Below are 24,140 nucleotides of genomic sequence, written 5' to 3'. Positions count from 1 at the left end.
TTGATTAATGTTGCCATATACTTTTGTCGCAGCTGTGTACATATCATGTGAACCAATGAATGTGTCTGATTTCATATTTATAGAGTCGAATAGTGAATCGCAATTTGACTTGGTCCATGATAATTTACGAACTGCTATAAACTAGGGTCCTGGACTTTGAACCTCCTCCAAAGGTATTCTTGTGGGCTTTCACGACATAATTGGGCATAGATATATCGTTTGACATTAGGGCTGTATGTACGAAAGCGGGAACAGTCAAAGCCTCAGGCACCCATAGATCTACGTAGAGACTGAGTAGAGTCACCTGACTCAAATGTATTCCGGACTTTCCCCGCGTGCCGGGTAACTACCCGGAGAACCCGCGAATCCCCCGCCCAGGCGACTTCCCCGCGACTTCCCCCTTCTTGCCTCAATCCCCTATCCCCTATCCCCTATCCCCTGTGTCCCGCTCCCCCGTATCAATCTCCATCCGCAGCAAGTCACGACAGAGACGGTTGCAGCAATACGAAGTCACTGGGCCCCGGATATCATTGGTCACTTATGGAGCTGCCGGTCGATAAGCCCACCGCCCACGGGCCCGCGAGCAAGCGTCGCCGCGTAGCTCTGGCCTGCGATGTTTGTCGCACCCGAAAGTCTAGGGTATGCATTTGATGACCATGACGGCCACGCATCCCCAGTCGAGCCGTTTCACTAAACAACCACGGGCCTAGTGCGACGGCATGCGGCCCCACTGTAGCATGTGTAAGGATCTCGGCTTCGAATGTGTCTATACTCCGTCAGTCACTACCACCAATATCATCGTGCAAAAAGAGTAAGCAGGGCCACCCATATTCATGTCATACCCGCCTATGTTGATCGATTCCAAGCTACCTTCAAGATCTTGAGGCGCGGATCAAGTCCCTCGAGAACAGCCATCACAGGATGCAGTCAGACCTGTCCGGATTGGTGGCGCACAGGACCACGAGGAAGAGAAGCCCCCCGAGCGACAGTGAGCCCGAGTCTGGTCATGAGCCGCTGGCGGATCTGACCGGGCCCGAGGATCCGATTGACGCCATGGGCGCAGTGACCTTCGCCGATGAGGAGGAGTGCGGGTACTTCGGTGCAGCGAGCCGTCTCCTCTGTCTCCACCCAGAGAACGGGCTAACGAAAGCCGATTGCAGGTCCCTCGTCGAACATCGCATTCCTGCGGCACCTGTCCCGGGCAGTGTCTCATAGTAGAGGCGACCGTCAAGCAGAGATCAACTCGCCTGCGATGCATGGAACAGGTGACAACGGCGGGTTCGTCAGTGCCACCCGGCAGCCATCCCCGATGACCGGCAGCCCCACGGCGACGCCAATGCGATCTCCGCCTACGACAAATCCCCTCTTACTACCATCCGACGAGATCATACCTCTGATCCGTCGATACTTCGCCGACACCGGACTGTTGTTTCCCTACATCTATCCGCCGGCCTTCCTCGAGACCTATCACCAATTCAAGAGCAAGGCCAAGAAGCCCCGCCGCACCTGGCTCGGCTTGTTAAACATCGTGCTGGCCATGGCCACGCTCACGGCGGTCTTCCCTGGGTACTCGGCCGAGACTCGCATCCAAGAGTCTACGGTCTACTATCAGCAGGCTCTTCGGTTGTGCCAAGGCGAGATCATGCGGGGGACGACTTTGGAGGCCGGTACGTCGTCGCGCGTGTGATTCCCCAAACGCTAGTATTGATCTTGTCCGCAGTACAGTTCCTCCTGCTCATGGGGCAATACCTGCAAGGAACGCAAAAGTCCGTCCAGGCGTGGACGCTGCACGGACTCGCCGTCAAGGCTGCGCTGCAACTCGGCCTGCATTCGAAAGAAGCCTCCAAGGTGTTCCCCCCCCTCGAGCGCGACACCCGACAGAGGACGTGGTTTGGGTGTGTGGTGTTGGACCGGTGGGCAGCTCTTTCTTGCTTGGAACCCTCGACGTTTGTGACGGTTGACTGACCCCCAGCCAGAACATTAAGTATGACCTTTGGACGGCCGCCGGCGATCCCCGATAAGTATGTCCAGCTGGACCTTCCTCAACTTGATATCCTCGGCGACTGCCAAGCGTTCGTCGATGATGAGACTCTCCGCTGCAGTACCGGGTTCTTCAACCACACGATGTAGGCTACCCCCCCCTTCCCCCTTGTCCGACGGTTCGCATCGCTAACTGACTAGCACGTTGTACAAGCATATGGGCACCATCATCGACCAGATTTACGGCGCCAACCTGGGCTGTGAGCCCAGCCTGCCCGTAGTGGAGACGGTGGGCCGGGTGCTGTCGATCGAGAACCAGCTGCTCTCGTGGGTCGCCACCCTGCCGGACTGCCTTCGTCAGGTGACGTTCCAGGCCCTGTGCGGGGAGATTGCGCGAGTGCAACCGCAGCCACCGCTGTACCCCCTGAAATTTCGCGTGATTCTCACCCTACGGTACCTGCACGTCCAGATCCTGCTGCATCGGCCGATTCTGGTCCGATTCCTCGACGCCACCCACACGGCTGGTCTGGAGCCCGGCGAGGAGCGGATCCTGAACGAGATCGGCTACAGTAGCATGAAGAAGTGCGTCGAGTCGGGGATGGAGATCATCAACATCATCCATGAGGTGGTCACGGCGACTGGGTGGCCCCTCGACCTGCTGGGGGCGTGGTGGTACTCTCTCTATTACAGTAAGACGTCCTCCCTCGCGGAATCTGCAGCTTGGTGGTGTCTCACGTTGTCTCTTGTGTATGAACAGCGTTCAATGCGGCACTCGTGATTACAGGGGCTATCTGGATCCAGCGCGCGCGCGAGTCCGCCCACACATTCCAAATGTATCGGCTGGCGCATATCGAGGACCTCGAGCTTTACCCCGCCCGTGCCGTTGCGATCCTGCGACATTTGGACACGGGCAATCGGATGGTGGACCGCTGCCGGTATTACCTCGAGCAGTTGATCTCGATTCTTGGTATACAGTGTAAGACTTACTTCTTCTTCTGTCTTCCGTTCTTTTCTTTCCTTTCCTTTTTCTTCTCTTCCCTTCCTATTCTCGGACCGCATATGAACGGTGATACTGATAAGATGCTACAGCGGACGATCCCGCTCGCACAGTCCCCGCTGACCATAATCTGTCCGGGATGAGCAGCGCCAACAATGTCCTTGACTACTCGTCGCTGGGCATCGAGTGTGGCGAATACATGTTGGATGAGTTGTTTGTGACCATGGCCCGGCAGACACCATCGGAGGGTTGGTAGTTTGCAGCTTCCGTCTGTATCTCCATCATCATCGACATTAAAAGTAAGTAGATACAACAATCAGGGTGCCATGCAGTCCGCCCCCACGCTTCGCAGATCCAACACATGTGTGCAATGAGCTACGTGATATATACATATGTGCGGACCATCCGACGTCTCTGCACTCCACATCAGGAATCGCATATGCGCCCGTGAAATCTGTAAAGCTACACAGCCAGTGGGCCAAGCTCCCTTCGATCCACCCAGCTCCCATGTAAACCCTGGCGTAAGCGGACCGGCAGCAGGATCTTGGCCCGCGCACGCGTGAAATCCCGGGTATCCAACAGATGGAGCTCGCTGGCCATGGTCTCGTAGTTATTCACAAGGGCCAGAAGATATCCGTCGCCTTCGGGGGCCGCGTCCCCGCGCGGGATGAAGACCGGCTCCTGGACCAGGTGCGTCCGGCCCGGAAAGTAGATCTCCGTCTGCCCGGCCACGAGATCGAAGTGCGCCAGCGCATTGTAGAGGGGGAAACCGCCGCCCAGCTTCGGCGCGATGGACGCGAAATCCGTCCCCAGCTGCGGGTCCATCAGGTCGAAGTAGCAGTGGCGATAGGGCCGGGTCGCGAACCGCTCGTCGATGCGGTAGAACTCCGAGTTGCCCGGGTGCAGGATCCGGGGTTCCGGGAGGCTGAGGTCTTCTTCTGCGTGGGGGTCGATGGTGAACCGGACCAGTCGGGAGACGATGGAGCTGGGTTCCGGGGCGCGACCCTGCGCGTCGGGCCACCAGAAGAACACATTTGTCTCGCTCAGGCCCAAGTCGATGACGAGATGGCCTCGGTCGTCCTCGTACGCGTTGGCCGTGTGGCCGGGGAAGGAGTTCTTGTACCGGAACCACTGTCGCAGGCTTAGCATTCCCCAGCACATCGATAGAGGCAGTGTTGGGGGGGGGGGGGAGACAAGGAGAGACTGTCCGCCATACCTTCACGTCACTGGGCCGGGCCCCTCGCCGCGGCAACACGCCCAAATACAGCGGAGTCTCCAGGCTCCACTGCCAGTGCTCGCCTCCCTGCTTCATCCGCTCGAGATCGCAAACCTGCGGAATCAGCGGGAACACGACCTGCACAAACCATCAGATTCGATCCCACCACACCCTCTTTTTCCCCACCGGCAGAAAACTACTCACCCAGTTGTCGGTTACCGCAAAGTCGTGGATCATCGCCACGACCGGTGCCACCAACCAGACCACCTCGGTGAATTCGCCGGTCGGCGCGACGCGGTAGTAGCAGACATCCGGCGTCCCGTCGCCGCGCGCCTCGTACCCAAAGCCGAGCATCTCGCCCGTGACGGGGTCGAATTTCGGATGGGCCGTGAAGGTCAGGCTGGGCAGCTGGCCGTCAAAGTCGTAGAGGCCTTGCGTCTCCAGCGTGCACGGGTCCATCGCGTACGGCGGGGAGTCCTCCTTTTGGGCTAGCAGCCGCCCGTTGAAGAAGACCACATTGGTGTTGGCTGTGCTGCGCACACGGAACTCGACGGCGTCGGTGAATCGGTTGCGGTATTTACCTGGAGAGAGAGGGTGTGTGTGTGTGTCAATCGGGCCCTGTCGTCGATTTACTTTGGGTCCATGTACAGTACTGACCGATCAAAGCGCGTTGCGCCTCGCGCTCGCGCTCAAACTTCTCCGTCCGCACGTAGCGTTGCTGGAACGATGCGCGGCCGTGTTGGATGCGGAAGGCGCTCACGTTTCCGTCGCCGTTGAACCACTGCAGTTTCTGTTCTTCAGCTCTTCGCCTTACCAGCACTACGAGGGAGCAGCTGGGGGGTGGGGAGGGTTGTCCTTACGGGATCATCCTCGACGAAGGGAGGCAGTTGCGGATCCGGCATGACCCGATAGAAGACTCCGTCGATCTCCGGGGGGATCGTGCCGTACACTTCCAATTGGGAGACCTCGCCTTCCACCCGGCAGGGCTTCATGAAGCCTGAGAATTGGGGGCGTTCGGGGAAATGTTGTTTGATGTCGGACATGGTGAGATACAGCGAAAGAGATGAATGATTTGTCCCTGCGATTGTTCGTTGCTCCTGGTAAAAAAAACATGGAAAGACAGTCTAGCGACTGACCTTCGTTTTGTCTCTCGATTCGCAAGACGCGATCGTTTTCCGGGTTCCCCAGGCCGCTTCCGCTCTCTCCCCGGTGTATCCCCAGCCACCCGCCTATACATAGATAGGTACAGTAGTTACCTACCTGCACACATTCCCCAGCTTGGAACCCTTTTTTTCTACCACCTTCATCCATTTTTGAAAGAGACACTTCATCATTCCACTCGCTCCCTCTCTCCCTGTGCTCAGATTTCAACATGTCACTTCCTTGGAAACGCCTGATCCGCTTCCGCGCTGGCGACGGCCGCATTCTGCGCGGCGAGCCCATCCTTCCCGCCGAGCGCCAAATCGACCTGGGACAAATCACCGAAGCCGATCAGCTGCAAGCCCGGGTCCTCGAGGGCCAGGACATCTACGATACCACGGGGGCGACCAAGGTGACGGACGAGATCGTCACGGTCCAAAAGATCCTCTCGCCGCTGGCCCCCAGCGACGTCCCGATTCTCCGGTGCGTGGGCCTCAACTACGCCAAGCACAGTACGTTGCTCACTTCCCATCATCGTCCGGTTGCCCCTTTACGCTGTCAGAAGATAACATGGAGCCATTTCTGGTCGACAGTCAAAGAAGCAGGACGCAAGCCCCCACCCTTCCCCTTCATCTTCTTCAAGCCGAACACGTGTGTACACGACCACGGCGAGCCGGTCGTGATCCCGCCTATCGCGCAGAATGACCAAGCAGACTACGAGGGCGAGCTGGTTTGTATTGATCAGTCCCAAGCGTTGTTTGCATCCTCAGGTTGTGTAGTGTAATGGTTAGCACCCAGGATTCTGATTCCTGTAATCCCGGTTCGATCCCGGGCACGACCTTTTTTTTTTCGTCTTTCTCAGACCGCGGCCGAGTCTAACCACCGCACCGCAGTGTCTAATCATCGGCAAAGACGCAAAGAACGTGCCTCGCGAGCGCGCTCTTGAGTATGTCGCCGCATACACCGCAGGGAACGACATCTCGTCGCGGAAGCTGCAGCGCGATCCGGCGTACGCTGGCGTCGTGCCGCAGTGGGGATTCTCGAAGGGGTTCGACACGTTTGCGCCGCTGGGCCCGGTGCTGGTCGCGGCGTCGGAGATCCCCGACCCGGCGCGGCTGCATCTGAAGACGATTGTCGATGGGGAGGTGCGCCAGGAGGAGACTGTCGGCGATTTACTCTTTGACTGCGCGTACTTGGTCTCGTATCTGTCGCAGGGCACGACGCTGCAGAAGGGCAGCGTGATTATGACGGGGACGCCGGGTGGTGAGTCTTCGCTTTTTTTTTTTGCTCTTGGCTGTTGGGTTTGGCGTAGATGCGATCGCTGACCACGAGATCTCTAGGTGTGGGCGCCGGGCTCAATCCGCCGAAGTGGCTGGTGCCGGGGACGCAGATGGAGGTGCAGATTTCGCAGATTGGGACTTTGCGGAATACCGTTGTTTTCGAATAGGGTTGACAGAAACTGCGCATTGTAAATCTTGTAAATTTCGATAGAGTACCATGATATGGTATGGTGGACGGATACACTGCGTTACTATAGTTGCAACTCCCGCAGAGACCGACTATAAACGGCAATGCAACCAGCTCCGTGTCTGGCGTCGAAATCTCCTCTTCTAATACATACACGAACAATACATACTCTCCCCCAAGTTCATCTCACAACACCTCGAAAACATCAATCTCAACATATCCCTGTCGGGTCGGCGGCTTCAGCACCCCCAGAAACACCGTCGCAGTCAGCCACCGGTACTCCGCGCGGTCTTCCCCAACCTCAAACTTGGGCAGCGTGCGCGTGTACCACTCCCGGCCGCCGTTGGTCATAGACGCGGCGGTGGGGTCCTCGTCCTCGAAGACTGACTTCATGGTGGCCGCGCTAGCCCGGCCGTAGCCCTCGTTGGTGATGCCGACGAGCGTCCCGTCCGCGAGTCGGATCGAGTAGCGCGCGTAGACGTGGACGACCTCGTCTGCCCGCACGGCGTTCCAATCCCCACCGCTGTGGGGGACGATGGTACCCTGCAGTTTGGGGCCTGTGACCGTGCCTCCTGTGATGGGGATGAAGCGGCGGTGGCCTACGGCGGAGGATCCGTAATCGAGTGCCGGAGCGAGGTCGACATGGAGTGTGAAGGCGTATTCCAAAGCGGGAGGGTTGGGCATGGTGGGTATTGGGAACAAGAGTTGTTTCTAGGATGGAGGACGTGCACGGACCTGATGAAGATATAGGGGAAGTTAACAAGGACGGTGTCTCTAAGCGAGAAAACGGGGTGCCTTTCTTTCTATATCCGCGGCTCGGGGATGCGTAGGGATTGCCCCGTCATCACACTACCTCACTAGGCGATTGGCTGTCCTTCTTCAGAGATGTGGCATACCCCACTCTCACCATAAGGTAGAATGTGTCTGGGGAAGCGTCGGGAATCGAGCTTTCCCCGGCTTTGGGGCCAGCTTTGTTGCGGGGCAAAGGTGACTCCTGACTCCTCTTTCGTATCTGTTGTCGCCTCCCACTGACATTTCATACTCACCTGCATCTACTCTACTCTACCACCCTTCATGTTATGTCTGGTTCCAGACCCATTGTATCAGGTTCCTGTTCATCCCCATCAACGTGCATCCTCTTCTCCCTGTGCCGACCCAGGATCCGCACGATCCCTAACGCTGGCCCGTTTGGCTGAAGCGCTGCGCCGTGCTCACGGCCTCACTCACCAATTTGGTGACCAACATGGCCGGATCGGGCCTCTCAGTCGCAGTTCCCAACCTAATGATAGAGTACCGCCGACCCGAGTCGAGTGTCGTGCAGCTGCTTACTGTACGTATCTCTTCGGGCGTGTTCACGGGCTTGTTGCTGACGGTCTGACTGACGCCCTCGCCAGTATAGCTTCCTATTCTTGAGCATCGGCAACCTCTTCTGGGTGCCTCTCGCGGCAAAATTCGGCAAACGCGCTGCTCTGCTTGTGTCAATGGCGCTCCAAGCGGGTGCACTGGTGTGGTGCGCGACTGCCACCAGCTTCTCCATCACGGTCGCGGGCGCGCTGCCGCTTTATCTCTGTGGGAGGCGGCGGGTGGAGTAGGAAGCGAAGCTTGGGAAGTCGTGATTTTCTTTTCGTGGTTTAATTTTCGCTATTTGAGAGAAGGGTGAGTCTTTGGTCAGCTTTGGCAAGCACAAGCTCTACGCCCAGCAACAGGTTTATCTCCAGGCCGATTTTGCTGCCACGGCGGTCAGTCAGGGCTGTTGCATTCAGACTCCATATGATTGGTGGGGTGCTGCCGGATCCCGCATAGAGCCAGGACGCTTAGTCTTAAGGACATGCCATTCACCTTCTAGGATCTCATGCTTCTCTGCTGTCTCGCATCTGCATTATGTCAACTCTACGAAATAAATCGTGTACTTCTAGAATAGCATTGGATGGGCGATCAGGTGGATGGGTCGGCGAGCTATATCAAATTTGTTAACTATGCAGCACAGCTGACATGAGACTGCGGCGGGCGCTTATCGATAACGAGGCGTGGGTACAGTACATACATACACTATCCCGCTTGGCAGAGGATTTCAGCATTTCAGCCTCGAAGTGTGGGATAGAGATGCTATGCCTCTGATATAGAACACATCGTCAGAAGCTCCACTGTCGACTTGCCGCGTCATTACAGTGCGTTATTATCTCTGTGATTGGTGCGTTTGACCTGTAGCACGAAGACTGCATGTACTTGTGATGACCTCGGAGATTGCGTGGTACCCCACTCTTGGTGGAACACCACCAACCACAAATATATATCGAGGGCGCAAGCCACGACTTATCTTAATCTCAATACCGCACAGTGCATTGCGCACATGAGATAGCCGTCAGTCCAGGCTCGAGCGATTGTCTGAACACCAGTTTGAATTGAAGATCAATTTCAGGTACCATTCAAATATGGATAAAGGCTACCCCGGAACGGTCAACTGATTCAATCATGAAACATTGAATGCAAGGTAAGCTTAGAGCAATGTATTTGTCTGATTTTCCTATGCAAAAGCAAAACTGTACGCGCCGAGGCATCACCAACCCACACCAGCCAATCAAAGAGCCAAGCCAGTAGGGCATGCAAGGTTATCTCCGTGCAACCTCCGTGCAGAATCCCGCGTCGCCGTCAACTGCCGGCGAGGGAGTGATACCCCGCTTTTCGCCCTCGATTCCTTTTTTTCGCAGATGAATACAAGCGACTACAGCCTACGAGCATACCCTTTCCCCCAGCATACTCCACCCACAGAGACAACAGCACGAAAGACATCCACTGTGAAAATGACCCTCCCGGAACCGATCACGACCGCCGCCCTCGTCCTCCACGAGCTCCACGGCCCGCTCGTCTGGGAAACGCTGCAGATCCCCACCCTCGCGCCCGACGAGATCGCCGTCGACATCCACGCGACGGGCATCTGCCACACGGATCTGATGCTCATGAGCGGCGAGCTGCCCACTCGCCAGCCGGGCGTCTTCGGACACGAAGGTATCGCCCCACCCCCCGGTTCGAATGAATGAACCTATCCTTCCCCCTTCCCCCTCCCCCAAACCCACCACTAACCCCTCCACCCGTTTGGAAAACCGCAGGAGCAGGAAACGTCCGCCAAACCGGCGCCGCCATCACGCACGTCCGCGCCGGCGACCGCGTGCTCCTCTCCTTCGACTTCTGCGCGCACTGCGCAAACTGCACCGCCCGGCACCCGGCCTACTGCGCCGCGTTCCCGCTGCTCAACACAGCCGGCCACCGCGCCGACGGCTCCTCGCCCCTGCAGACCGCCGGCGGCGGGGCGGTCTACTCCAAGTTCTTCGGGCAGTCGTGCTTCAGCCGCGTGGCGGTGGTGGGGGGCCGCTGCGCGATTCCGGTGTCCCACGACGTGGATCTGAGGGTGTTGGCGCCGCTGGGGTGCGGGATGCAGACTGGGGCGGGGGCGGTGGTGAATGTGCTCGGCTTGCAGCGGGGGCAGAGCGTGGCGGTGTTTGGGACGGGGGCTGTGGGGCTCGCGGCGGTTATGGCGGCGAGGATTGTGGGCGCCGAGGTGATTGTTGCGGTGGATGTGAGGGAGGAGCGGTTGCGGTTGGCCAGGGAGCTGGGGGCAACGCATACCGTTGATGCTGCGCTGGGGGAGGGGGTGGTCGCGGCGATTCAGGCGGTGACCGGCGGGCTGGGCGTGCAGTTCGCGGTCGAGTGCTCGGGCGTGCCGGCGGTGGTGCCGCTGATGCTGGCGGCGCTGCGGGCGCGCGGCCGCGCGGTCTCCGTGGGCGCGGCGGGCATCGCGGAGGAGGTGCGCTTCAATCTGTTTGCGCATCTGATGGGCGGGAAGGAGTATGTCGGTTGTGTGGAGGGGGATGTCTATCCGCCGGAGGTAGGTGCTCTGTTGCGGTGCAAAAAGGGATCAGGCTGACGGTGTAGTTTGTGCCATGGCTGGTGGAGCGGTATTCCCGCGGCGAATTCCCCGTCGATAAGCTGGTCAGGGTGTACAAGGTCCGGGATCATGAGGAGGCGTTTGCAGATGTCCGTGAGGGGAAGGTGATCAAGGCGGTGCTGGATTGGACGGAGTAGGCTTGTGTATCGCGAGGAGGGTCATTTGCGTTGAGTCGAGTAATCGATCCCCCAGTGAAGGGAAGGGGTAAATGTTGGCAAGTGTTGCAGTGTGACAGTTGAGTCGGGATTCTGCGCCGGTGGCATGATTCGGATGACACCCACGGGATTTGATGATGACACGAGGGGAGGTCTGACAGACACGGCGGTGATTAGTGATTATGTATGCTGCTACTGCCAGTACGATAGTCAGTTTACCTACTCCGCAGCTTACAGCCCAGCCCAGCCCAGCCCAGCCCTAAGTCCAGGAATAATACTTCCGTGAATTCCCGGCCGGGCACAACGGCCCCCGTTGCCTCACTGCAGGCCGGGATTTGAGTCTAATCAGTTGAAGAACCCAGGAAACCGCCGCAATGGAGTCAACTGCGGGGCCATCCTCACTCTGCAGATCGTCACATCATGTCTTGGTTGAAGACGACTAATCAGTCCCCTTCGAAAACCCGTCGATGCGCCGCGCCCGACGGGCTCGTTTCATCCACTCACGCCCCCACTGCTTCTCCGCACTACCAAACCCCGGGTCATGGCACGATATCGCGATTGACACTGACACCGCGTTGTATACTCCTTACGCATTCTGCCATCAGCAGAACCCGATTCCGCGTGAGCCGGATGGAGTGAGGATGGCGGACGTTGTCGCGTTGAGTCGGTCGGACTGAGATGCAGGTGCCCTGCGAGGGTATAAGAAGGCCGTTGTGCCACTCTGTATCCCCATCATCACCAGCATCAAGCATCTCAACAATCCAAGCAAAGCATCAGCTCTCGCATCAACCCCTTTACCATCGCCATGGCCCCCGTTCTCAAGAAGTACAAGGCTGCCGCCGTCAACGCCGAGCCCGGCTGGTTCAACCTGGAGGAGTCCACGCGCCGGACCATCCACTGGATCAACGAGGCCGGCAAGGCCGGCTGCAAGTTCATCGCCTTCCCCGAGCTCTGTCCGTCCTCCCTCCCCAGCATCACCACATCTCACTAACCACTGCTGCAAAAATCAGGGATCCCCGGCTACCCCTACTGGATGTGGAAGGTGACCTACCAGGAGAGCCTGCCGCTGCTGAAGAAGTACCGGGAGAACAGCCTGGCGTCGGACTCGGAGGAGATGCGGCGGATCCGCGAGGCGGCGCGGGCCAACAAGATCTTCGTCTCGCTGGGCTACTCGGAGCTGGACCTGGCCAGCCTGTACACGACGCAGGTGATGATCTCGCCCGCGGGCGAGATCATCAACCACCGCCGCAAGATCCGCGCCACCCACGTCGAGCGCCTGGTCTTCGGCGACGGCACCGGCGACACCACCGAGTCGGTCATGCAGACCGAGATCGGCCGCCTCGGCCACCTCAACTGCTGGGAGAACATGAACCCCTTCATGAAGGCCTACGCCGCCTCCCTCGGCGAGCAGGTCCACGTCGCCGCCTGGCCGCTCTACCCCGGCCGCGAGACCCTCAAGTACCCCGACCCGGCCACCAACATCGCCGAGTCCAACTGTGATGTACGTCCCTTGTCAACTTTGTCCCAGGACAGTCTCAAGGTCCGGTACAAGTGGTGGGATATTCATGCTGATCAGATGGCCCAGATCGTCACCCCGGCCTACGCCATCGAGACCGGCACCTACACGCTCGCCCCCTGGCAGACCATCACCGCCGAGGGCGTCAAGCTCAACACGCCCCCGGGCAAGGAGCTCGACGACCCCAAGATCTACAACGGCCACGGCCGCATCTTCGGCCCCGACGGCCAGAACCTGGTGCCGCACCCGAGCACCGACTTCGAGGGTCTGCTGTTCGTCGATGTGCGTATCGCCTACCCCGGTTACAAACAGAGTTCCAGACTGACTGCAGATGCAGATCGACCTCGACGAGTGCCACCTGTCCAAGTCCCTGGCTGACTTTGTAAGTTTCGATTGCCCCTGATTAAGAGACCCCGGTGCGCGGGCTAATCGATTTGCTAGGGCGGCCATTACATGCGCCCTGACCTGATCCGCCTGCTGGTGGACACCAACCGCAAGGACCTGGTCGTGCGCGAGGACCGTGTCAACGGTGGGGTCGAGTACACCCGCACCGTCGATCGCGTGGGACTGTCCACCCCGCTGGATGCCCCGGCTCCTGCTGAGGAGAACTAGAGGAGAGCTAAGCCGGCTTAGACGCATCTCCACTCTGTAGTATACTGATTAGAAATTGATTTTTGTTGTTGTTCCATTGATCTGTCGATTTTGATTATGGCTTTTTGTGATTGACCCTCTTGACTGCAAGGGGGGTACAGTACCTACCGCTGGACTACAGACAGCTGAGGCATCAAGACATGAGAATAATAAAACCTACCCCTCTAACACGACACACTCCTCAAAAACACCCCCTTTCTGTCGACAGTACCCATGAAACACAAGACAACTGATTGACTGACTGTTATACGCCGTGACCTTGGGCGACCCTCCGCCATCGTCCACCGGCTGCGTCACGGCAAACACATCCCGCCCGACCGCCCTCTGCCGGTTGATCGCTTGCACCACGCTGAGGGTCTGGTACACAGGGAACGCGCCTTCCTCGGTCGGCTGCAGATCCAGTAGCGTCTGCAGCCATTGCTCGATCGCCAGCCCGACCGACAGGGTTCGACATCGCAGGATCCCCGCCAGCAGCAGGCCCGTGAATCCGATGGTGTAGCTGTTGCGCGTGAGGGAGGTCTGCATGTCGGTGCCTTGGGCGATGCGGACGAGGGCTTGGACCCATACGTCTTCCTCGTGGGGATGGTGATCAAGCGAGGTTGAGTGTGGGGTATGCAGGAGGGTAAGAAAACCACTGCATTGCATGATGCGCGCTACGACGTAGTATGCGTAGTTCAGTGCTGCACTGTGCGAGGAGAAGTGGATGGTCGGGCTGCCGGCCGGGTCGATAGGGCCGTAGATGGGCTGCTCGGCGGGCGGGAGGTGCGCGAGCCACTCGTCTAGTTTTGCAGCCTGTTGGCGGAGTCGGGAGATACACGTCGCTGGATCATCTCCGGTTCCCAGGGGGCTCATCTGACCCCGGCAATACTGAAGCACAGTCCTGAAATTCAGGCGATGGGACTCGCACATGATGCTCAAGACCAGGACCCGGCGCCCGTGCGGGGTGTGTGGTAAATCCCCGACCAGCGAGACGGGCAACGGGACGGACGGCAACTGCTGATGAATCTCTACTGAGCTGAAGTAGGCGCGAGCCCACCAGACCACATAACGGATCTGCATCCACGAGGTGAGGAGCGATTTGATCGTGGGGTCTGCGACACCCTGCCGCCACTCCAGGAGATTCATAATCCCCTGCACGTGACAGCAGAAGCCTGCAAAGTTGCCCATGGCGGATTCCAGGTGGGCGAACAACACCAGCGTCGTGAGGATGACCGTGTTATTGTGGTGAAGGTCGACCGAGGTCAAGGTAGCGAGTCTCCGAATGGCGGAGGAGTAATACAAATGGCTCGCGGTCTGGTGGGCTAGACTCGGACTCCACGGGCCCATCACTGCGGTCGTCGATACTTTGCGCTCCCCACGGAGACGGCTAATATTGCAAGAAGACAGGGCAAGCACCGCGTCTCTAATGATCGATATGTCGGGGACCAGGAGTGTGGTAGAGTGGAAGACGGGGTGTAAGGCGGGTAGACAGCGGTCCTCCCAATAGGTGGTGTAGAAGATGTCCCGCTCCGTCGTCTGCAGAGATTTGACCAGACTGCCGGTTTCGATCCGGAGTCTCTGCCCAGTTTGAGTGCTGGAGCCTTGGTCACCAGCCAGCTCCTGTGCCGTCGCATTGGACGATGTTTCACTTGACGACGGGGATCTCGACCTCTGCCCGGTTACAACCTGAAACCTGAGGCCAGGTTTCACATATTCGCATTCCTTCCCCAATCTGACGCAAGTCCCACATGCTGGCTTCTGCTCATCACACTGGATTCTCGATTAGTGCTGTCGTTCTAGACTGCGGTGGTAGGGCAAATCAACCTTTGTTCTGCGCTTGCGACAGCTGGTACAGCCATCGCGCGAGCGGATGATATCGGTCTTCTTCGGCCTAGGCGGTGCAGGCTTGTACATGGGTCATCTGCACGGCGTATTCTTGATGATGCGATGATTCTGTGATAGTCGGAGATGCTGTGACGGGTGAGTCAAGAGTGCGTTTGGCAGAAGTGGCAAGGACCAATCACGTGCCTTTCCAATGTGCTCAACCGAGCCAGATCGCAGTCGGTTGAAGCTAAGCCTAAAATGGAAGCTATAGTTCTAGTACACGGGCTCATGACGGATGTCCATGGTCCAGCACTGGGCACATAAGCGGCTCGAGACTGCTCTTCAAAATCATTAATCAATATGTATTGCTTATGAGAACAGACACAACTGTCGTGTATAGCCTTCGAACAATTGTGCCTGCTATGAGGCCGCAAAAACTGATCCAAAGAAGCTTGCCGCAAGGACATTACACATCAAGCATATACACAGTATATCGCGTGAACCTGACTCCTCAATAAAATCACACAAATATTTTCTCGACCATCAACAAATCCTACACTACAGCCCCTTCTTCCTCTCCGCCATCTCCCCCCTCTCACGCACCAACTCCGCAATCGCCGTCCCCGTCTCGCCCCCCAACCCCGCAAAACCCCGGACGACCCCCTCGCGATCCCCCTTCCGCATCTCCTGACTCATCTTGACCTTCCCCTCCACCTTACAGACTTCAATCTCCACCCCGACAATATTCCGCTGCATGAGCTCAATATACCGCTCGGGCGCATCCTCAACCGTCCACGGGCCCTGCCGCCCCTGTTCACCGGTAAACCCCATAATCCCGCGCTCGCACCGCGCCGACAGATCGCGCATCTGCTTCGCGAGAAACTGGCCTGACTTCGCGCAGCGGGAATCGTAGTACACCGAGAGCTTGCCGTAGACCTGGACGGCGGCGTAGTTCCAGGTGGGCACGACCTTGCCGGTGTCCGGTTTGGTCTGGGTGTAGAATTTCGGGGTGACGTAGTGGTGGTGGCTTCCTGTGAACACAACGAGGACTTCTTGTGCATGCGTGAGGATCTCCGGCGTTGGGTTGTTGTCGTTCTGTGGGGCTGTCTCGAGGAGGGCCTTGACTTGCGGGTTTTGTTTGGCGATATGCGCGCGTAGCCGGGCGGGCTCGGTTTGGGTGGGCGGGTCGAGGACGAAGGGGACGTGGGTGCATTGCAGGAAGTCATGGACCGAGGAGGGGATGCCGGTGATGAGGAGGCCCAGGGGGTTGTCGTGGATGAATTGGAGGAGGGCCTCTGTGTCGGTTTCGGCGTGGACGCTGGGGATGAACATGTTGGCTTTTAGGGGATGGTTCGTTTTGGTGGGCAGTGAGCGAAGGGTTTGGCATTAATGCTTGAGGAGGATGTGACCTTCTTATAGGGGTATCCTTATCCATACTCAACTTTCTCCAATGATGACAATGCCAATGGAAGGAATTGGGGCCCGGGATCGTTCTGGTACACCCGATCGGGTAGTTTGTGGGTCTACCTTGCGCTAGCATCGCTCTCGCTCACCCGATTAGGTTTAGCGTTTCCAGATCCCTTCAATTTGCCATAGATGCAGCATGTAATCGAAAATCCATCGCTCTGGAGTCGACCATAATCTCCTGGAGGAACTGAGTCACCGGTGATGCACCGGAGATTCTCTCCCGGTAGCTGACGCACAAAGCCCATCACGCACGAACCGCTCTAACCGCAATCGGTGCGCAGGTGCGATGGTGCCCCAACAAGGGGAAAATCAGTACCTCAGGAGGACCATATAGCACCAGCAAACAGGTATATAACCCTCTCAAATTCGTGTCTTGTAACCTGGTAAAGAATCTCAGCAAGCTTCAACTCAAAGTTCCAGCCAAGTCAAACCACCAATTAAAATGAGCACGAGTACCCCGACCCCCCTCCGCATCGCCATCCTGGTCAACACACCCCCCGACACCGCCTTCTGGCACGACGTGCGCAAATGCTACCAGGAATCCTTCCTTGCCGTCGCGCCGACGGCTCAGATCGACATGTACGATCCGGTCTTCGAGCGCCGCTTCCCGCGCCCGGCAGACTATGATCTGGTCGTCCTGACGGGGGGCAAAGCGGATGCGTCTTCCTCCGAGCCGTGGGTGCTGGGGGTGTTGGAGTTTGTGCGCGCCGCAGCGAAGGAGGCACCCCAGACAAAGATCCTGGGGATCTGCTGGGGTCATCAGGCTCTCGCGCGGGCGTTTGGGGGTGTCGTGCGCGCTGTGCCTTCGGGGCCGATTGTATGTATACTTGTCCCTCTTGACTCTTTGTCTGGGGCTGAGAAGTGAGGGCTAATGTTGCGGGTATGCTAGGCTGGTCTTGAAGACGTGCGCTTGACGGAAGCGGGCCGGAAGTTCTTCGCGTGTGACGAGAACACTACCAGCTACGTATGTTGCCTGTGCACCGTTCCTTCCACTTGAAGTAAACTGACGAGCCGGGCAGCGTTTACCCGAGTTCCACGTGCGGGAGGTGGCCCAGCCCGGCGACGGGTTCATCCACCTCGCGGAGAACCATGAGATGTTCGTGAACCAGCAGAACACGGTGCTCTCCTTCCAATCGCATCCGGAGATCGAGGCCGAGATGGCGAAGAAGCTGTTGTTGGAGGAGGATGATGTGTACAACGGGGGTCTTTCGCAGCAGGAGCTGGAGGGCCATCTGGCTCGCCTGGAGCGGCCGACGGATGGGTTGACGGTGTTGAAACGGGTTGTGGAGTGGGCGAGGGAGTAGATACAGCCTATTGTTCACCCCGTAAGAAAACACCAGAATCATTTGCGGAATAATGCCCCGACATCACAATGACCAACACCCCCAAATCAAGGCGAATAAGTATTCATCTCGAACCCCCTCCCCCCCGTAAACGGCAACGTGACATTCCGAAACCCATTCCCCGGATCCCGCAAGAACGCCAAAAGCTCCTTATACCCCTCCGCCGCGGGGATCGTATTTATCCGTCGACACGCAGCCGCGGCAGAACCGTCTTGAGCGTGGGCAGCTCCAGCGCACACCATGCTGCACACCTAGGGTCAGCCACAATCCCTTGCCACAAAAGCCAGACAGCGAAATCACTATCAAGAAGCAACACATCCACTTCCGATACCCCCTCCTGCAGGGTAACCAGCAAATCCCCCTCCCGCAGAACAATCACCCGCTCCACCCCCGGCCCGCACTCGGCCCAGAACCCGCGCGCGATCGCGGCCTTGCTCGGCTCCTTCTCGGTGGCGATCACCGTGCCGGACGTGCCCGTGCGGGCGGCGGTCTTGCCCACGGCGAGGGCGAGGTAGATGGCGCTCACGCCGAAGCTGGTGTCCGCCTCGATGACGGTGGTGGCGCCCATGGCGGTGAGGAGCTGGTAGACGAACTGGCATTTGTCCGCGTCCAGGGCGATGAACTTGTCCAGCATGAGGCGGTCAAATTCATCCTGCTTGAGGACAGGAGTTTGGCTGTCGGCGAGGCTGTCTAAAATGTCGGAGGAGACGACCCTTGCCTTTCTCCTTTCGCTCCTTTCGGGAGATGGCTGCTTCTTGGTCGAGGGACTTTTTGTGGAGGGTGGAGAGGAGCTGGAGGATGTGGGGTGGGGCGACGAGGGGGGTGGAGGAAGACATCTTGGAATGGGGTGCTGTTTGAGTGGTTGAGGCAGCTGTTAGTCTAGCAGCATTAAGGGACGGTCAGAAAGCTTGTTAGTATGATAGAGCTTGTTGATGAAATAGTAGTTTGGGTTTGAGGATTTGGGGCTCGACGGAAGTAACGGGAGTGATGGGCCGGGGTCTCTTGGGATTTGGGGACAGGTAGGCTCAATCTTCCGTAGTGGCAGTAAACATCGCTTGGACTAATGTTACTCGCAAGAAGGCCGTTCTAGCAAGGCAGTATTGAATCTCAGATTGGTAGGCACAATAAAGCAATATGAGGTCGCAAATCTCTGTATATAAATTGTGCTTAGTTCATGGGGAAATGAAATAAAAGGCTCTGCTTTCATGCCTCACTTCAAAGGTCCAAGAATCTCACTACCCAGTCAAAGGCTCATGAAAGAAGGCTCGTTGCCTTTAAGTAAAGAAATATAACTTAGTACCGCTGTTCTCCCTATGTTTGACCTAGACTTATAATCAAGAGGTTGAAGCTGACTAAATGAATGATAGTTGCATACTAATGGCTACTAGCCATATTCAAAAGCCACGACTGGATGGACTGAAGCATAGTCGCATGAGAAGAATGTGCCATCGCGCTTTCATCGACGTTGACGTACTGTAAATTTGGAGCATCCATATCCACCTTTCTCCCCAAACTGCTGCCTCAGGCACAAAATACTCTCGGGCGCATCCGGAACCGGGATGTCACGAATCGTTAAAGTTTTGCGTCTTCCATTCCGGAGATTACTAGTATCTTGGAAATAAATCCCGAATAGGACAAAGCTTGATTGGCATGGTCTGGATCATACTCGGTCACGGGTCGAACGCCTGCCTTCCACAAAACTGCTTACAAGTTCCCTTGCCCATTCCGACACAGGGAGTGTAATCACCTGCAATATCATCCTGCTTTCTCGAAGAGATAAGAAACAATGCCGCGTCAGTGGCAGCCAACCCACGCAACCCACCCAATGATTCATGCAAGCAACGGGTCTCCGTTCCATCTCCTCGGGGTTTGCTCTTGCCCCACCTCGACCACTCGCATCCAATCACCCCTCAAAATTCTCCGATCATACCACCCGCGATCTCGGTAAGGATCCCGAGAATCTCAGAAGTCTTGCAGGTTCCAGTTGTTGCGGGCCCGGGTGGCACGCAAGTCAAACCCCGACCTAGAGCCACCGCCCCGTCTCACCTTCGTCGTCCGGGATTTGATGCACCGTCCCTGCGGGATCTCTCTTTATGCTTGGGGTTTGGTTATATCCCAATCCTTGCCCTTAGCCATGGCGATCTCCGTTTCAACTCTGCCGCTGCTTGTCGCAACACTCAACACGATTTGATTTGCGCATGAACGAATAACCCAGCCATCAGTCAGAATGGAGGATCCCAAAACAATACCAGACGCCACTCGTCCGGGACATCGGAAATTTAGTAAGCCGCCAGTCAAGCTCGCTTGTCTTGCTTGGTATGCTTCCCTTACTCATGAACACACCTCTTGAACCGAGAGAGGCAAATCACTGATGCTGTCGCAAAGTCGCACCCTCCGCATCCGCTGCGACGGACTCGAACGATGCGGCAACTGCGTCGCCAGAGAGACACCATGCTCCTATGTGCCCAGTAAGCGCGGGGGGCCACGGATCCGCAAGCGGAAGCGGCCGTTGACACCGGTGTCCGGGTCGATGGATACGTCGCTGAATTCGATCTCCAACGACGAGGTGGAGGTGGATGGGTTGGGGCTCGGATTACCAGGGTCAAGTTCGGGGTCAGGACCCTCATCGCAGATCTCGCTATCGCAGGAGGAGGATGAGGGTACGTATTTGGGTGTATGGTGGTGTGGTGTAGGTACGTAGGCTAACAGGAGTAGTCTGGCTGGACCAGCTCTTCACTCTGGGCGCTCCAGGAGCAGGACTTCGAAGTATCGAGAGCTCAGTGTCAGAAATCGAACAAATCTTCGATGAGATTTTCGCGGAGGACAGTGTGCGGATACCATCTGAGGCAGAGGATGAGCCTGCTGTGGAGCCGGATCTCCTGCAGACGTATGCGTCGGATGAGGATATGTATGTGCAGTTTCAAGATGTGGCGGAGGCGAGCTGACAAAAAGACTAGACTGGACGCATACTACGTCTTCATCCATCTATACTGCCCCCTTCTCCCTCCGCCCGAGCGACTCCCCGCGCGCAACAAACCCGTGTACGGCCCCCCAACATACCGACCGTCCAGCCCGTTGGCACTTGCAGTGTGCGCCATCCTCTCCTTAATACCCCATCCGGAGGTGCGACAACCCTCGAAGCCGGAATGCATCAAGCTCCGACGGGAAATGGCGCATTCGTATGCACAGTCAGCCTTGGAGGCTGTGGAGGCGGATCTGGAACTGCTGGATTCGGCGTCGGACCCTTCGCGCGCGCTGTCGGAGGGAGTGGCGCAGTGCACTCGCGAGCCGTTTCACGTGAAAGTGCCGGTTGGGCTGGAGGCGGTGATGGCATTGGTGTTGCTCAGTAGCTATGAGTATGCGCAGCGGGGGAATATCCAGAAGATGTGTAATCGGGCGGGACAAGCTTTGACGGCAGCGATGAGTGTGTCTTTACACGAGACGGTTGAAGAGGATGGATTTGCGGAGGCGCGACGGAGGGCGTGGTGGATGACCGTATGTTTCTTGCTTGAGGACTGGAGATCTGTGCTAACGAGTACAGTATATGACGGTATGTCAGGGTTCGATTGTGAGCGGGATGGTACGTGCCACTCACCTTTTGGTTAAATGCTGCCACTGACCCTTTTAGCCTCCTGTAATCAATCTTTATGATCCTCGCTTCGTCACCCCATATCCCAAGGTAAGTTTCCTCTCAGAGTAGTTTACCCAGAGTGTCGAACCTTGAACTAACATCTCAGGGCTGGAAACTCCTCATCGAAGCCCAACAGACTATCCTCGAAGCCACGACCTTCGTCCACGACCTCAACCTCACCATCAAATCGCAGTACAATGCACCCTGGATCTCGAAGCGTATGATGGATCTCGACAGCCAGATCACTTACCTTTTACATCCGTGTCGGGCGACATCGCCCTCGATCCCGCGGTTCCCACCCACACCCACCGACTCACCCGAAATCATAGCACTGCAGAGCATGAAATACATCGCCGAGATTAAGCTCCACAGGTGAGACATGACTCCGTCCTCATTCCCCCCTCACCCCATCCTAACACAAAGTAGCGCCCGGATCAAAACGCACCGGTTCTGCGCCTTCCAAGACGCCGCCATCTTCCGCCGGCGCCACTGCGACCTCCACGCGACGACCCCGTCATCCACAACGTCAGCCCCAAGCTGCTGCAGCATGCCTGGCCCCCAGCCCCAGAACCCACCCCCAAGTCAGTCTCGGAACTCGCGCATCTCCTTCCCCTTCTCCAGCCACGCCTCCTCGAAGATCTGCCTCCACGCCGCCCTCAACATCACCAACCTCCTCGACAACCTCCCGTACCCGAACCCGACTAATGAGATCCCGCTCACGCGGCCGCCGTACCTCGCCCGGCATTCACGGGTGGAAATCCCCCGCACGATGCCCTCGTTTGCCTGCTGCGCGATGCAGGCGAGCTATGCGATGATGATGCTGGGGATGAAGGCGCGGGGGAGTGTCAGTTCGAGCAGCAGCGGTGGGACTGGTGGTGGGAGCAGCGGGAGTGGCCGGTCGCTGGACGGGTTCGTGGAGGAGCTGCGGCAGAGTCTGCGCGGGGTGTGGAAGGTTCTGGGGAATTATGCGATTGCGTTTGAGGCTGTGGGGGGGATGAGAGGTATGTTGTCGTTGATCTTGGGTGGTCTGGGTATGGGTATGGGTGCTGACTTGAGGCGTCTAGATGAGATTGGACTGTCCATGGGCTGGCTGGAGTAGATGATCCTCTGGCGGTCTTTCGATAGAAGGTGGATGGAGATGAAGACGTGTCCTTGCAGACCTAGGGAGAGGAGATCTTCTCTCAAATCGCATTTACTCCTTTCACCTGGCCGCGCAGTGTGAAGATGAAAGAGTTGCCCCCCCCAGTGTCCACAACTGAGTCGGGAAATCCCGAAGCGGAAGGCGCGACAGTGAATCGCAACAGGAGATGACCGGCAACCGTCGGTGCCTGCTCGCTGCCTCGGTGAAGCCACACACCCAAACAACACCGAACTATTCACACAGTTGATCGAGTCCTTGAGTCTCAGTTGTAACCTAGCCGACCTCACGATCCTTACGCAGTGAATAGGCACCGGAGCTCATCTTTAGCCTCTAGCTTCCCCACATATTTAAGCGTCACTTCTTACCTTGTTCTCAACCACACCTTCAGAAAGCATCTTCCAAGATACCAAGCTTCCTCATCAACAAATCAAACTTCCCCTAGCAACCACCATCAAAAGAAAAACCCTACTCGAGCATCCACCATGACGGAGCCAACTACCCCGGAAATCAACATCAAGCTCGAAACTCCACCCTACATGCAGCACGACTACTTCCACCAGCTGCCCGACCACCAGCAGCTGAGTCCCCTGCCGCATGAGCAGCCGCAGCAGGTGCAGGTGCAGCCGATCCCGTCCGCGGCGCTGGACCCACTGCTTCTCGGCCCCGCCGCGCAGCCGCTCAGCCCGCCCGCCCAGGAACCCCACCGCGTCCCGCTGAGCTACTGCCAGCTCCACGACCGCGTGCGCTGCACCGTCACCACCGACGGCAAGCGCTGCAATCGCCAGTTCGACAACGAGGGCCGGCTGCGCGCGCACCACCGCCGGTTGCACGATAAACTGATGGACCCGTGCCCGTTCTGCGGACAGCGGTTCCAGGGCCGGTTCTCCTGGGGATTGCATATGGAGAAGGAACATGGGGTGTTTGTGGCGGATTGCAAGGTTGAGGAGGGCGACGAGGTGAAGATCATACAGTTAGGAGGGGTTGGAGGGGTTCTTCAGTAGGGGGTTGGGGTGTTCCCCGGTAGAAAACGTTGAGGTATTTCACAGGGCGGCGTTCGAGGCGTTCTCCAGCAGGAGACTAATGCATGATGCATCCAGGATTGGTAGATAGATACACACCCTGCAGAGGATTCTATGGATGATGGATATCGTTATGCGATGTACTCGAACAATGCGAGACTTGACTTCGTGTCAAAGAGGAGATGGAGATAGCATCTATCTAGCGGTGTTCTAATGGAACCCGGCCGGTCTTTGAACGCAGTTTAATCGCTTCTTTATCCGTCCATATAGCAAGGGGGGTATAAAACAGTCAGCTTGACTAAATCAGCACAGATCCAGCTTATGAAAACAAGCTCGTAGCACCGCGGCAACATGGCCTCCAAGTCAAGCGCACCAAAGCGCACCTCGTCGCCCAGCGAGCAGCAGGCACCCGCTGCAGCGCCAGCTACAGCTCCCGCTACCCCCGCTCTCATCCCCACGCCTTCCACCCCCATCAACCTCCGGCCCACTAGGCCAACAACGCCCCCCTCCCAACGCCTCCCATCAACCCCACCAACCCCCTCCGCCCCGCCCCGACCCCGGTACAGGCTCCCCCGCACCCTCCCAGGCCAACCTTACCGAACCCCAACCCCAACCCCGACCCCAACCCCAACCGCAGGAGCCCCCCTAACCCATCCCTCACCTTCAACCTC

At 57.6% G+C, this 24,140-nt stretch overlaps 13 protein-coding genes and 1 non-coding gene across 14 annotated transcripts; 9 read left to right on the top strand and 5 right to left on the bottom strand.

Moving 5' to 3' along the window:
• Positions 1–496: 496 nt before the first annotated feature.
• Positions 497–3,233, top strand: BO86DRAFT_367167 (putative C6 transcription factor; the record flags this gene model as incomplete). The annotated part of the gene is made up of 9 exons (XM_025670136.1): positions 497–639; positions 711–811; positions 867–1,099; positions 1,161–1,667; positions 1,721–1,913; positions 1,977–2,126; positions 2,182–2,669; positions 2,738–2,956; positions 3,070–3,233. The coding sequence occupies exons 1-9, from the start codon at positions 541–543 to the stop codon at positions 3,231–3,233; spliced, it is 2,154 nt and encodes a 717-aa protein (XP_025525072.1). The 5' UTR covers positions 497–540.
• Positions 3,234–3,244: 11 nt separating this feature from the next.
• Positions 3,245–5,283, bottom strand: BO86DRAFT_367164 (carotenoid oxygenase family protein). Its single transcript, XM_025670135.1, has 5 exons — positions 5,054–5,283; positions 4,851–4,974; positions 4,398–4,774; positions 4,194–4,331; positions 3,245–4,108 (listed from the first exon to the last, which is right to left on the bottom strand). The coding sequence occupies exons 1-5, from the start codon at positions 5,234–5,236 to the stop codon at positions 3,440–3,442; spliced, it is 1,491 nt and encodes a 496-aa protein (XP_025525071.1). The 5' UTR covers positions 5,237–5,283; the 3' UTR covers positions 3,245–3,439.
• A 112-nt stretch (positions 5,284–5,395) lies between these two features.
• On the top strand, positions 5,396–6,780 carry BO86DRAFT_449821 (fumarylacetoacetate hydrolase family protein; the record flags this gene model as incomplete). The annotated part of the gene is made up of 4 exons (XM_025676751.1): positions 5,396–5,845; positions 5,927–6,063; positions 6,227–6,596; positions 6,674–6,780. The coding sequence occupies exons 1-4, from the start codon at positions 5,566–5,568 to the stop codon at positions 6,778–6,780; spliced, it is 894 nt and encodes a 297-aa protein (XP_025525070.1). The 5' UTR covers positions 5,396–5,565.
• Positions 6,103–6,174, top strand: BO86DRAFT_t219. Its single transcript has one exon. It is a non-coding gene; the product is annotated as a tRNA-Gln (tRNA).
• A 103-nt stretch (positions 6,781–6,883) lies between the features above and the next one.
• On the bottom strand, positions 6,884–7,707 carry BO86DRAFT_436283 (DUF3237 domain-containing protein). The gene has a single exon (XM_025676004.1). It carries the CDS (start codon positions 7,482–7,484, stop codon positions 6,987–6,989), a length of 498 nt encoding a protein of 165 aa, XP_025525069.1. The 5' UTR covers positions 7,485–7,707; the 3' UTR covers positions 6,884–6,986.
• Positions 7,708–8,043: 336 nt separating this feature from the next.
• BO86DRAFT_402008 (uncharacterized protein) lies at positions 8,044–8,392 on the top strand (the record flags this gene model as incomplete). Its single annotated transcript, XM_025673811.1, has 2 exons — positions 8,044–8,130; positions 8,195–8,392. 2 exons carry the CDS (start codon positions 8,044–8,046, stop codon positions 8,390–8,392), a joined length of 285 nt encoding a protein of 94 aa, XP_025525068.1.
• Positions 8,393–9,601: 1,209 nt separating this feature from the next.
• On the top strand, positions 9,602–10,880 carry BO86DRAFT_420959 (NAD(P)-dependent alcohol dehydrogenase; the record flags this gene model as incomplete). The annotated part of the gene is made up of 3 exons (XM_025675241.1): positions 9,602–9,806; positions 9,908–10,683; positions 10,731–10,880. The coding sequence occupies 3 exons, from the start codon at positions 9,602–9,604 to the stop codon at positions 10,878–10,880; spliced, it is 1,131 nt and encodes a 376-aa protein (XP_025525067.1).
• Positions 10,881–11,342: 462 nt separating this feature from the next.
• Positions 11,343–13,137, top strand: BO86DRAFT_156703 (carbon-nitrogen hydrolase family protein). Its single transcript, XM_025666373.1, has 5 exons — positions 11,343–11,851; positions 11,909–12,399; positions 12,475–12,696; positions 12,752–12,796; positions 12,856–13,137. Exons 1-5 carry the CDS (start codon positions 11,704–11,706, stop codon positions 13,024–13,026), a joined length of 1,077 nt encoding a protein of 358 aa, XP_025525066.1. The 5' UTR covers positions 11,343–11,703; the 3' UTR covers positions 13,027–13,137.
• Positions 12,978–15,018, bottom strand: BO86DRAFT_367152 (Zn(II)2Cys6 transcription factor domain-containing protein). Its single transcript, XM_025670134.1, has 2 exons — positions 14,869–15,018; positions 12,978–14,814 (listed from the first exon to the last, which is right to left on the bottom strand). Exons 1-2 carry the CDS (start codon positions 14,956–14,958, stop codon positions 13,222–13,224), a joined length of 1,683 nt encoding a protein of 560 aa, XP_025525065.1. The 5' UTR covers positions 14,959–15,018; the 3' UTR covers positions 12,978–13,221.
• A 388-nt stretch (positions 15,019–15,406) lies between these two features.
• Positions 15,407–16,489, bottom strand: BO86DRAFT_156660 (FMN-binding negative transcriptional regulator). Its single transcript, XM_025666372.1, has one exon. The coding sequence runs from the start codon at positions 16,198–16,200 to the stop codon at positions 15,427–15,429; it is 774 nt and encodes a 257-aa protein (XP_025525064.1). The 5' UTR covers positions 16,201–16,489; the 3' UTR covers positions 15,407–15,426.
• A 288-nt stretch (positions 16,490–16,777) lies between these two features.
• Positions 16,778–17,639, top strand: BO86DRAFT_319090 (type 1 glutamine amidotransferase; the record flags this gene model as incomplete). Its single annotated transcript, XM_025668232.1, has 3 exons — positions 16,778–17,152; positions 17,225–17,299; positions 17,355–17,639. 3 exons carry the CDS (start codon positions 16,778–16,780, stop codon positions 17,637–17,639), a joined length of 735 nt encoding a protein of 244 aa, XP_025525063.1.
• An 86-nt stretch (positions 17,640–17,725) lies between these two features.
• Positions 17,726–18,905, bottom strand: BO86DRAFT_449816 (O-methyltransferase; the record flags this gene model as incomplete). Its single annotated transcript, XM_025676750.1, has 4 exons — positions 18,447–18,905; positions 17,979–18,403; positions 17,869–17,921; positions 17,726–17,836 (listed from the first exon to the last, which is right to left on the bottom strand). The coding sequence occupies exons 1-4, from the start codon at positions 18,512–18,514 to the stop codon at positions 17,726–17,728; spliced, it is 657 nt and encodes a 218-aa protein (XP_025525062.1). The 5' UTR covers positions 18,515–18,905.
• A 1,000-nt stretch (positions 18,906–19,905) lies between these two features.
• BO86DRAFT_318950 (putative C6 finger domain protein) lies at positions 19,906–22,408 on the top strand (the record flags this gene model as incomplete). Its single annotated transcript, XM_025668227.1, has 8 exons — positions 19,906–19,994; positions 20,064–20,284; positions 20,394–20,586; positions 20,636–21,173; positions 21,220–21,258; positions 21,307–21,357; positions 21,416–21,681; positions 21,736–22,408. The coding sequence occupies 8 exons, from the start codon at positions 19,906–19,908 to the stop codon at positions 22,406–22,408; spliced, it is 2,070 nt and encodes a 689-aa protein (XP_025525061.1).
• A 262-nt stretch (positions 22,409–22,670) lies between these two features.
• Positions 22,671–23,587, top strand: BO86DRAFT_156602 (uncharacterized protein). Its single transcript, XM_025666371.1, has one exon. It carries the CDS (start codon positions 22,933–22,935, stop codon positions 23,449–23,451), a length of 519 nt encoding a protein of 172 aa, XP_025525060.1. The 5' UTR covers positions 22,671–22,932; the 3' UTR covers positions 23,452–23,587.
• The last annotated feature ends 553 nt before the right edge of the window (positions 23,588–24,140 follow it).

This window comes from Aspergillus japonicus, assembly GCF_003184785.1.
Source record: "Aspergillus japonicus CBS 114.51 unplaced genomic scaffold BO86scaffold_48, whole genome shotgun sequence".
In the NCBI taxonomy this organism is placed as follows: Eukaryota; Fungi; Ascomycota; class Eurotiomycetes; order Eurotiales; family Aspergillaceae; genus Aspergillus; species Aspergillus japonicus.
The sequence above is the reverse complement of the archived record's forward strand: the minus strand, read 5'-3'. Positions and strand labels throughout refer to the sequence as shown.

What these genes read in the sequence shown, in the direction of transcription:
- BO86DRAFT_367164 (XM_025670135.1), bottom strand. Translation starts at nt 5,236, where the DNA reads ATGTCCGACATCAAACAACATTTCCCCGAACGCCCCCAATTCTCAGGC. An exon ending in CCTTCGTCGAGGATGATCCC is followed by an intron (nt 4,975 to 5,053) that starts GTAAGGACAACC and finishes CAGAAACTGCAG; the next exon opens with TGGTTCAACGGCGACGGAAA. An exon ending in GGCGCAACGCGCTTTGATCG is followed by an intron (nt 4,775 to 4,850) that starts GTCAGTACTGTA and finishes CTCTCTCTCCAG; the next exon opens with GTAAATACCGCAACCGATTC.
- BO86DRAFT_436283 (XM_025676004.1), bottom strand. Translation starts at nt 7,484, where the DNA reads ATGCCCAACCCTCCCGCTTTGGAATACGCCTTCACACTCCATGTCGAC.
- BO86DRAFT_156703 (XM_025666373.1), top strand. Translation starts at nt 11,704, where the DNA reads ATGGCCCCCGTTCTCAAGAAGTACAAGGCTGCCGCCGTCAACGCCGAG. An exon ending in TCGCCGAGTCCAACTGTGAT is followed by an intron (nt 12,400 to 12,474) that starts GTACGTCCCTTG and finishes CATGCTGATCAG; the next exon opens with ATGGCCCAGATCGTCACCCC. An exon ending in CCAAGTCCCTGGCTGACTTT is followed by an intron (nt 12,797 to 12,855) that starts GTAAGTTTCGAT and finishes TCGATTTGCTAG; the next exon opens with GGCGGCCATTACATGCGCCC.
- BO86DRAFT_367152 (XM_025670134.1), bottom strand. Translation starts at nt 14,958, where the DNA reads ATGTACAAGCCTGCACCGCCTAGGCCGAAGAAGACCGATATCATCCGC. An exon ending in GTCGCAAGCGCAGAACAAAG is followed by an intron (nt 14,815 to 14,868) that starts GTTGATTTGCCC and finishes TCGAGAATCCAG; the next exon opens with TGTGATGAGCAGAAGCCAGC.
- BO86DRAFT_156660 (XM_025666372.1), bottom strand. Translation starts at nt 16,200, where the DNA reads ATGTTCATCCCCAGCGTCCACGCCGAAACCGACACAGAGGCCCTCCTC.
- BO86DRAFT_156602 (XM_025666371.1), top strand. Translation starts at nt 22,933, where the DNA reads ATGACGGAGCCAACTACCCCGGAAATCAACATCAAGCTCGAAACTCCA.